Here is an 11,124-nt window from a genome sequence, read left to right as displayed (position 1 = left end):
CCGCCTCCTCTTGCTCCTCCTCCTCCTTCCCCCCTGCCGGCTTCCCAGAAAGGAACTGGGTAAATTCGCCTGCAAAATAAATAAATAATAGGAGCTGGGAGCAGCTTGCAGGCGGCCGCTGGACGAGCATGAAGATGGCAGAAGAGGCGCCCCAAGCCAAGAAGCAAAAGCTGGAGCCCATTCAGCTTAGGTAAAGAGAGAAAAGACGGAGGAGAGGGGGATGGGATCGTATCGACCGTAAGTTAGAGGCGCCCGGATCAAACGAGATGCCGATCAGGCTCCCACCCAGCCCACCCTCGAGGCTCAGAGAGTAGTAGGGTGGTGGGAAGCGCCTAGCAAGGTCGGCCAGCGTTGCCTGATGGGCAAGGAAGGGGCATTTCGGTGCCGTAAGTCCCATAGATGGCACGGGGCCCCGACGGCACCACGAGTGCTTACCCGCTGGCATGATTTTTATTGACCTCCTCCTGGAAGCAAAGGTTGGATTTATTTGGCAGGAATTTGCACTGCCCTGAGCAGTCTGTCCTGAGCACGGTCCGCATTGCCCTGAAAGCGATCCTTTGCGCTTCAGGGAGCCGAGGGCCATTCTTCCTCTTGCACGCCGGCTAGGGTGATTTATTTGGATGCCAGAATAGGTTATTCGGGCTGTTTGTTTCCTCCTAACTCTCCCTGCCATTATTCTGGAACGTTTGACGGCGCAATGAAATCAGGAGGGCAAATGTTCTATTGTTCATACAAGACTAATGGCTGGGAAATCGGAGGCTGCGTTCGTGGTGTGTGCCATTTGATTTGTTTTTGGGTGACAGTTATGCGGTAGGCGTGTAGGGACTCGCTCGCTCCACGTGGCCTAATCGCGCACGCCTGGATGTCTGCTCTGGTGAACTTCTTGCAGCTGTGACCAAAGAGGAAGAAGCGTTAGCAAGAGGAGAGCAGGGGAAGTTCAGGCTTGAGAGAGGTTACAGTATTTCACAGGGCAGCACCAAGGGTTCGCTCCACAAGTTTCCCCTCTGGGGCTACTTTAGACGTTACGGTTTGTGCACGGAATATACTGTAAAGGTACAAAGTGCAAAGTGCAAAGTGAAGTTTGGTGGCAACAAACAAGTGTTTGCAAATGTGTGTGTTAATCAGACAGGGTTGTTAGCATGGGTCCCAATTGCCTGCAGCTTCCTGTAAAATATACATTTTGGCAGCAAACAGTGTTAGAAACTCAGATGTATAAGCTAGGCATCTTATAGCTCCTTAAACCAAGGTTTCAGTTGCCAAAAAGGAATGCCTAGTTGCCATTTTTAGGCAATCCAGCTCTAAAGTCTTATTTTTCAAATGATGGTCTGACTGATTCTCAGTTAAACATCTGACTAGTTCAGGTGACAACCCTGAGCAAGATTAAGGACTCCGAGAATTTACAGAATAAGTCACTTGATCCACAAATATATTGGCCTAGTCCTACCTCTTTTTCTTAATGGCAACACGAACCATTCATAACGTAATAATATTCTTCACAACTGAGCAGAGCAGTGGGGTGGGGTAAGGGAAGACAAACTACAACAATTAACTATAACATTTCCTGCTCCTACTCAGGCTGCACAGAAAAAGCAAATTGGTTCCTGAAATTCATTCTGATTGTACTGGTAAAATATAACCGCTAGAATTCTACAGTGTGTGGTACTGGTGTGTGAAAACAGTTGAGATCCAATAATCCCCAGGCGTGTACCTCCAGATGGTGGAGATGTCAGGTGCCATCCTGGCGCCAATACATCTTCATTTGGTTGCAAGTGGCCAATAGCCAGGTGCAAAAAGCTCCTGGCCCCTGGCTAATTTCGAACACTGGTAGCAAACCTGCATCTTTGTCTTTCTAGCAAAGGCTTCCCCAACCTGGTGCCTCCACTCAGTCTAACTGGACTACAGCTGTCACCTGCTCTGCTCCCATGTGGTGGTTGGGATTGATGGGAGTTGTAGTCCAAAACAGCTGACGGGCACCAAATTTGTGATAAAGCTCACAAACTTGTGATAAAGCTCTGGGTTAAGAACAGAAGACCACCACCACTGGGTCAGACCAAAGCCCATCTAGTCTCACAGTGGCCAACTGGATGCTCTGGCAAGGGTTGCCTGACAAATGCACTTGTGTGCTCATGTTTATATGCCGACCTTTTCCACTGTGCACATCCATCTTAGGTGTAAATTATTTATTCATTTTTTAATTGCAATTATAGTCCACCTTTTCCTCCGTGGTAATGTGTTCATTTAATCCACTGTGCGGCAGGTCAGGCTGTGGCCCAAGGTCATGCAGTAAGCTTCATGGCCTAATGTAACACTCTAGCTACTATACCACACATAAACATACTCTTTGTGGCTCTCAGAAAGTCTGTGTCAGACCAATTGAGATTAGGAACAGGCCTAGAATGGGGGAAGGTTAGAAAGAGTAGTTTGGTAAATTTCTGAAGGAAAAGGTGCCCTCTTAAGAATGTTGGCTGGAGGAGTTGGTGGGGCGCAGAGGAATGAATGTCAGAACTGTGAACTTTGTACACTGTTATAATTTGACGGCCAGGGCAGCTTTACAATTAGAGGAGACCAAATGGGCAGAAACAATGTAAGGGATTTTGTCAAATCTGAGGAGATTAGTGCTGAAAGGAGATTGATCCAATTTGTGGCTTCATTTCTAATCAGTGCAATAATTCACATCTAAAATAATTTAAAAAGATGAATTTTTAACAGGTCTTTAAGGTGAGTGTCTATTCAAAACCTTTGATTGCTTGCTTGAGAGTCAGCTGCACTGAACAAAAATGGGATTTGCTTCCGAATAAATTTGCACAGGGTTTTGTTGTTAATCTTCAACTCGGTAATCGCACAACAGGAATTGCTTCTGTGTGAACAATAAAGCACTTACGGCAGGAGGCAGGGGCTCTGCCAGCCACCCACCCACCCCAAACTGCTGCATGCACATTTGTGGACATGTCTCAGATATGCCTGTGTCCATACATACATATATGCATATGCAGGCACTTGGGTTCCTCATCATGAAGAGCACTGCCTACATATTTAGGAATATTGCAGATGTGCCTTAAAATATCCATATGATGTGTGTGTGGTTTGCTACCACCCTCCATATGTGTGTTCCTTGTATATGTGAAGGCTGAGCCCTCTTGTATACATGGAACTAAGGCTTCCAGTAAAACGGGGCTTATAGCACTTATAGCAAACATGTCATCATCATCATAGAATCATAACATTATAGAGGTGGAAGGGACCTCGAGGGTCATCCAATCCACCCCCCTGGAATGCAGGAATCTCCACTAGATCATCCATGACAGATGGCCACCCAACCTCTGCTTGAAAACCTCCAAGGAAGAGAGTCCGATGCCTCTCCTGGAAGTCTGTTCCACTGTCAAACAGCTCTTACAGTCAGAAAGTTTTTCCTGTTGTTGAATCTACTTTCTTGCAAATTGAAGCCATTGGTTTGAGTCCTAGCCTCTGAAGCAGGAGAAAACAAACTTGCGCTCTCTTCCAGGTGGCAGCTCTTTTGATATTTAAAGATCGCTATAATTTCTCCTCTCGGTCTTCTCATCACCGGGCTAAACATACCCAACTCCCTCAACCATTCCTCATAAGGTTTGCTTTCCAGACCCTTGATCATCTTGGTTGCCCTCCTCTGCACACGTTCCAGCTTGTCAATATCCTCATTAAACTGTGGTGTCCAGAACAGGACACAGGACTCGAGATATGGGCTGACCAAGGCAGAATAGAGAATGTTCTTGTCATTATACTTTTGTTATAAATATACTTCTCTTGATGCAGCGTAGAGTAGCATTAGCCTTTTTTTGCTGCTGCATCATACAGTTGACTCATTAGCAACATGCCTGGTTATCTGTGGCAAGTAAGAATGTTTGTAAACTGGTAGAGTTTGTTCTCTCCCCCCCCCCCGCCCCCCAGCATCTTATCTGTCATAATTGCAAGGGTTGGGACTTTTCACATGCTTATTTGAAAGGCTGGATTAAGGAGATACAGAACAGTTTACTGTCAGGTCAGTAGTTTATCTTAGTTGTTTTACAACTCTACAACATATAGGCTTTCCCCATATAGGCTTTGAAGTTCTTCTCAAAACAGTGCATAGATGGGGGGAGATGGTAAAACCTGCTGGGCTGGTAAGAGTAAATTCCAGCTGCCTAGAACTTAACCAGTGTAAATGTGCCCCTGAAGCAGATTTCAGTACACAGGCAGAACTGTGTGGATGAAGAAACAGACAACTGATCCCAAGCTGTTTATGGCTTGACAGGTTCATCCCAGTATTTTGATTTGAAAGTACTGGTGGCTAATGTAACTAGTACACAAATGGTACTATGCATTCAGACTTAATGGCATCCATATTGTTGAGCTTTGCATTCGCTTTGACTTCCAGACCATCTTCATCAAAGACAGCCCTACAGAAAGCTCATTACAGTGGTACCTGGTGTTACATACGCTTCAGGTTACATAGGCTTCAGGTTACAGACTTCACTAACCCAGAAATACTACCTCGGGTTAAGAACTTTGCTTCAGGACGAGAACAGAAATAGTGCAGCGACGGTGCAGCGGCAGCAGGAGGCTCCATTAGCTAATGTGGTGCTTCAGGTTAAGAACAGTTTCAGCTTAAGAACAGATCTCCAGAACAAATTAAGTACTTAACCCGAGGTACCACTGTACAGTAGTCCCGGTTGCAGGTAATTATAACATGGGTGAGCATGATCAGATAGGGCTGCTCTAGATAGGGCTGCAGCTGATGGGGAAACCTGAACTTGTGGAAAACACTGCTGGGCACTGCCATTACCTGCACCTCTCCAGACAGCAACTGGCATCTCCCTGTCAGTGTTCGAAATTTGCCGGGCGCATTTTGCACTTGCCTATTGACCATTTGCGACCAAATGAAGGTGACTGGGTGCACCATCTGAAAGTGCATGCCTGGAAATCATTGGATCTTGAGTGTTTTCACACACTCATATCACATCCTGCAGAATTCTATCAGTTACACTATATCTGCAGAATCAGAATGGATTTTAGGAACCAAAATGCTTTTTCTATGCAGCCTGAGCAGTGAACGGCCCTGCTCACAGTTGTGAAGAGTATTATTATGTTATGAATGGTCCATGTCACCATTAAGAAAAAGAAATCGGAATGGGCCAATATATATGTGGACTGTCCTCGGATCAAGTGACTTTTCTTCTTTAAGTTATCAAAGTTCTTAACCAAGCTTAAGGTTCTCACCGGAACTAGCCAGCTGTTTAACTGATAGTCACAGTTTAGAGCTTTAGAACTTTAGAGCCATCCAGTTCCCTAATGGCAACCAGACATTCTGTTTTGGCAACTGTAACCTTGGTTTAAGGAGCTATTTGCATAGCTGTCAAGTGTCAAGTTTGAAGGGACAGTCCCTTATTCCAGCGCCATGTCCCGCTGCTGTCCCTTATTGATGGATGTCCCTTAAATGATGTCCCTTAAATTTCAAAGGAAGCAGCTCCTCTCCCCCCCTCCCTGCCGGCCAGGGAGGAGGGAGGCTCCAACTGTGTTGCTTGGCTGTGTTGCTCACCCAATAAGAAGTCTAAGAACGACTGGGGATTGGAGCTTGAATGCTTTGTGTGTGGCTAGTTAATTCAAGCTGAGGGGGGGTTTTGAATGCTGGACGGCATTTTGTTGCACGTGCTGCTGCAAACTTTGCAGTGCAAAGCCAGGCCGGGGAGCCATCTTAAGTTGAGGCTGCATAGTCGTTGTGGTGCATGTGATTCAGATTCTATTCAGTTGAACCTCTGGTTACAAAGTTGGTTGGACAGTGTTCTCGAAGCTACTAGCATGAGTTTGACCAGACTGCAGGAGGACAGGAAGACTGGAGTGCCTGGAACAGGTGAGGCTGCAGGTCCCTTATTTTCAAGGCTGCTGGTCCCTTATTTTCAAATCTGTAAGTTGACAGCTATGTATTTGGATGCCTGAATTTCTAACACTACTTCCTGTCTGTGTCTGGCGAGCTTTGCTCTGCTATGGAGGGAGGAGCCAAAGTGAGCTGAGCGCTAATCCATAGAAAGAGGAGAAAAGTTGAGAGCAAGAGTGAAGAAACAAGTCCTGAACAGTGAGTTTCTAGTTCTTCTAATATTCTGAATTGTTCATGAATTGTAATCATTTCAGAACAGCTAGGAGCTCTTTTTAATTTAATATTTAATATTGTGCCGTGAGTCCTCTCTCTGCCAGCTTTAAAAATACTTCCAGGGTCCCTGGCTAAACCAGCACATAAGTGCTGGGAATGATCTCTATCAATGGCTGGGCCTGGGTAGCTTCATAGTGAACGATTCTGTCAGGTACTACAATTTTCCATAGCTTTACAAGGCACTGCCTTCCTGCTGCCAACAGTTTCTTCTTGTGTTGTGTGTTAGGTTGACAACTTTTTAAAGTGGCTTTTTAAAATATGTGCCTTTAAAACCTTTTGATGTGCACTGATTAATAGGTGATTATGTTTGTTCCATGCTGAGAAAAAAAAATCACCTGCTTAATCAGGCAGTGCAAGTTGCTTTTAAAGGCAAAAGAACAAGCCAATAAGTTACTTTTGTTCTAGGCAGTTGGCAACCCCACCTCTGTGAGCCCCCACCCCCGCCACCACAACTTTAAAATTGGTCTGTTCTTAATTTATTATGGCCACCAAACCCCCTCTTTCTTTCAGGCTTCTGCAGTTCTGTGAGATCTGTGCTTTTCATCCCATCACTCTGCGCTCTCTCTCTCTCTCTAAATTGAATTTATAAATCTTCCATTCACAAACCACCCTGGTGTCCATAAAGAGGCAATACATCTAGGTTGCAAGCTGACAACTCTACCAGCAGCATTATCTGAGATGCTTCAATTTCTCTTGGGTACAGTGGAGTGCAGACTTAGAACTGTACTGCTTTAAAGAGACAGGATAGGCTGTGGTACTCTAAGCCCAGATGCAATTCTAGCTCCTGAAAAGTTACGTATTAATCTCTTTAAGGTGCTACTGAACTCTATGGTGCTTTTGCTGCCCCAGACTAACATTTACCCCTCTGGAAGTTTGTACCTAGCGAATAAACACCCTTATTTTATTGCAAAATACTGAACAAGCTTGATTTTTTAGATTCCTTTTTCTCTACTTGAATATTTTCCTTAGGGGATTTAGTACAGCATTTCTCACAACTTCAAAATTGTTAAATTGGTTTGAAAATGGCAAAACTCCTTTGCACTGCAGATATCAAATTACTTAACCTTTCATTGTAAGGAGGAGGCAGAGGGAAAAAGAAAAAACCCAGACTACAATGGCTATTAGTTTTTGCGGAACAGAAAATGCACATCTAACTTAAATCTCAGATTACTTTCCTAAAGCCAAGCACTTGTCATATAACAAAGAGATATATCCCTTTAAAAAGTAATCTTTTTTCTTTTTTATTGCATCTACAGTATGGAATTGTAGCCTTCCAGACTGAAGCAAATAAGGTCAGAATCATTTACTTTTAGTAAACTCCAGACAACCAGATCAAAGGCCCAAGTTCACAGATTCAACCTTGTGCTTCTGATGGGGCACTCTAGGCCATAGCAAAATTAGTTTATAAGCTACAGCAAGACTCTTGGGTTTGTTTTTTCAGCAGACTAACATCAATACCCCTTTGCAAACCCAGCTCCTAAATTTGTTTTCCTTTAAATCCTTCCTGGCCAGCTATCCAAATAGGCTTGGTAGGTCCCTTGGTAGGTGGCGCTGTCGGTTAAACCACAGAGCCTAGGGCTTGCCGATCAGAAGGTCAGCAGTTCAAATCCCCATGATGGGGTGAGCTCCCGTTGCTCAGTCCCTGCTCCTGCCAACCTAGCAGTTTGAAATCATGTCAAAGTGCAAGTAGATCAATAGGTACTGCACTGGCGGGAAGGTAAACAGTGTTTCCGTGCGCTGCTCTGGTTCGCCAGAAGCGGCTTAGTCATGCTGGCCACATGACCCGGAAGCTGTATGCCAGCTCCCTCGGCCAATAAAGCGAGATGAGCGCCGCAACCCCAGAGTCGTCCGCGACTGGACCTAATGGTCAGGGTCCCTTTACCTTTACCTAGGTCCCTTGTGGTCCCCCCCCCTGAAAGTAAAGATATTACAAGGGACTTTCAAACCACTTGTTTTCTAGTCAGGCTAGTTTTGCTGCATATATTATTATTTGTATTCTGTTAGAATGATAAATTACTTTGTGTATCTCAAAACAAATAGCCCAATCATACCTTTACACAACAGCATTTAAAAAAAAAGGAGAAGCAGTTAGTAAAGGCTATTGTACTCACTTTTTTCTGCAATAATTTAGGGATCTATCTCTCTGTAAAACAGTACTGCACTCCTACTTTCATGTGGATGCTGTCTTCTGCTGGACCAAACTACTGGTATGTTTACCAGTATGCTTACCAGAGATAGGCAACCACAAACAGATGTACAAATTCTTCTTCTTCTTTGGCGATCACTCATAGTCGAGTAAGGTGAGTCCATAAGTGACTGTGGAGGCCAATTCTGCATCCTTCCACAGTGGAGACATAGGTTTTCAGACGGGAGTTGATCACGGTGAGGGTTTGCCAAATGTGCCTTCCTCTTAGCTCATTTCTCCCTTTCTTCCTGAGTTTGAGCGTCTTTAAAGTCCATGACACCTTTGGTAAAGGCTGTTCTCCAGTTGGAGCTCTCGCAGGCCAGTATTTCCCAATTGTTGGTGTTTATATTACATTTTTAAAGGCTTGCCTTAAGAGAGTCTTTAAACCTCTTTTGTTGACCACTAGCATTACGCTTTCCATTATTAAGTTCGGAATAGAGTAGTTGCTTTGGCATAATAATCAGGCATCTGGACAACATGACCAGTCTAACAAAGTTGATGTTGAAGAATCATTGCTTTGACACTGGTGATCTTTGCTTCTTCCAGTACACTGGCATTAGTTCACCTGTCTTCCCAAGTGATATGTAAAACTTTTCGGAGGCACCATTGCTTGAATCTTTCGAGGAGTTGGAGATGGTGTTTATAAGCGGTCCATGTTTCACAAGCATACAGTAAGGTTGGTAGTACAACAGCTTTGTAAATAAGCATTTTGGTTTGCCTGCAAATGTCCCGGTCCTCCAACTGTACTTCAATCGGGAGAAAGCTGCACTCGCAGAGCTCAGGCAATGCTGGATTTCGGCATAAATGTCGGCCCTTGTGGACAGATAACTGTGATCAACACTTTCCAATGTTACACCATTGAGTTGGATTTGTGGCACTGCAGAGGGGTTGTTTTGTGCTTGTTGGTGTAGCACTTTGGTTTTTTGGATGTTGAGTGATAGGCCAAGCTTTTTGTAAGCTTCTGTGAAGTTATTTAGGATGGTTTGGAGGTCATCCTCTGAGTGTGCACACACTACGTTGTCATCAGCATACTGAAGCCTTATGACAGAACTTATGGTAACCTTACTCTTTGCTTTCAGCCTGCTCAGATTAAAGAGCTTTCCATCTGTTCAATACATGATTTCTACTCCGGTGGGGAGTTTCCCTTCGACAAAGTGTAGGATCATGGCAGTGAAAATAATGAATAGAGTTGGGGCGATAACATAACCCTGTTTTAACACCTGATCCCACTGGGAATGGTTCACCTTGAGAGCCATTGTTATCTGCGATTGTTGCTGTCATATTATCATGGAGGAGCTGAAGGATGCTCACAAATTTATCTGGGCAGCCGATTTTCAGAGGGGCAGTCCACAGAGACAGTCCATGTACTGACTGGACCGTACGTACGAATACTGCACATCTTGTTTATAGAAATCCCCGTAGCCTCCTTCTGAGGCTTGGCAAGTTAGCTAAAATGATGAGCCCATATAGAAGGAAGCCGGCAGAGGAAACAACCAAGCATCAGCCAGGGAAGGAGTCTTGCTGTCGGAAACTTCTTGGGCAAAACTGCCTCCGTCGCAACTCCTCACCAATGCCGCAAGGTGCCACCTGTGGCAGGTGTCCAATGATGAAAAACCGTGTTCTGCACAAGCATTTTCGACCATAGTTAGCATGCAGATGGGACAGATCCGAGCAGCTTCATTTAGTGAAGCGAGGGCGCCGAAGATTGCATTTGAGGTGTTGCTCTTTGTCCAGGAGGCGAAGCCCAGGGAGCTCGGTGGAATTTAAAATCCCGAGCCCCCGTTTTTGGCCATTAGCTTTCAAACTGTTGATATTGGATGAGGCAAGCGAGGATTATTCCGCAACCTGTGTGCAAAGAAGGCTTTGTGGGCCTATTGCACAGACTTGTGCTACGTTTTCCCCACCCCAAAATATCTTTTTTTGTCGTCTAAACTGCGTCAGCAGCATTTCTGGTGCCCCAATCAAGCTGGTTCAGCATTTTCTGGTGCCCAGAAACTTAAATCGATAACTCTGGTTATGCAACGCGTGGCGTGGCTCTGTCAGGGAGGCCCCATCCCTCCTGCTTGTTTCGCCACGTGAAGAGAGGCCTGGCTGAACCCGGCAGCCAAGAAAATCCCCCTTTCTCTCTCTCTTTTAATTTTAGGAAGAGGGAAAGCCGCCACGACGGGCGGAGAAAGCGTGTGTGTGGTGAGGCGGACAGAGGCTGTGTGGTATTAGACGCGCCTGTCAGTTGCCCAGAGCAAAGATGGCGCCCTCCGCCTCCGCCAGCACCCGGCATGGCGGACCCCGCGCCTCCTCCGGACCCGCGAATGCCACTACGGCGCGACCCCTTTGCCTGGGCCGGCGGTTTCGAGGCCGCCCGAACGGCGGCCGCCTTGAAGTGCGCTGTGGCTCCCAGCGGCCGCCGGCCCGCGCTTTTCCCCTTCTGCTCATGCCCACCGCGTGTCAGCCAATGGCGGCGGCGGGAGGCGGGGATTGGCAGGTGGCGGGGCCTCCTCCTCCTCAGCTTGAGGCGGCTCAGTCCGTCAGTCGAGCCGCTGTGGGGAGAGGGAGAGAGAGGCGGAGCGCTTGGGCGTCGCGTGTCGAGGAGACGGAGGACGGCGCTCGCTTGGAAGTCCCTGCTGCCCGCCGCCGCCTGTCAGGTTCGAGCCCCGGAGGATCCCCCCCGAGCGACAGCGCCGCCATGCCCACTCTGAGGTACCTCCGTTGCCAGAGAGGCTTCCCCCGGGACAAGGGAGCCGCCGCCGCCGCCCTTTCACCTGAACCGGCTCTGAGGCGC

The 11,124-nt window shown here is 46.4% G+C and overlaps 1 protein-coding gene across 3 annotated transcripts in view; it reads left to right on the top strand.

The window, feature by feature from the left end:
* The first annotated feature begins 31 nt into the window (after window positions 1-31).
* ADK (adenosine kinase) overlaps window positions 32-11,124 on the top strand; it is a 201,487-nt gene continuing 190,394 nt past the window's right edge. Inside the window, exon 1 of one of the 3 annotated variants that reach the window (XM_082223636.1) lies at window positions 32-190. In XM_082223636.1, coding sequence (XP_082079762.1) covers window positions 129-190 — 62 coding nt within the window. In that variant the 5' untranslated portion in view covers window positions 32-128. Of the gene's footprint in view, window positions 191-5,976; window positions 6,086-10,575; window positions 11,043-11,124 lie in introns of those variants that run through there. The other 2 variants (XM_082223637.1, XM_082223635.1) reach the window with 2 other exon arrangements.

This window comes from Podarcis vaucheri (assembly GCF_965113315.1).
Source record: "Podarcis vaucheri genome assembly, chromosome: 5".
In the NCBI taxonomy this organism is placed as follows: Eukaryota; Metazoa; Chordata; class Lepidosauria; order Squamata; family Lacertidae; genus Podarcis; species Podarcis vaucheri.
This window is presented reverse-complemented; position numbering and strand designations above follow the sequence as displayed.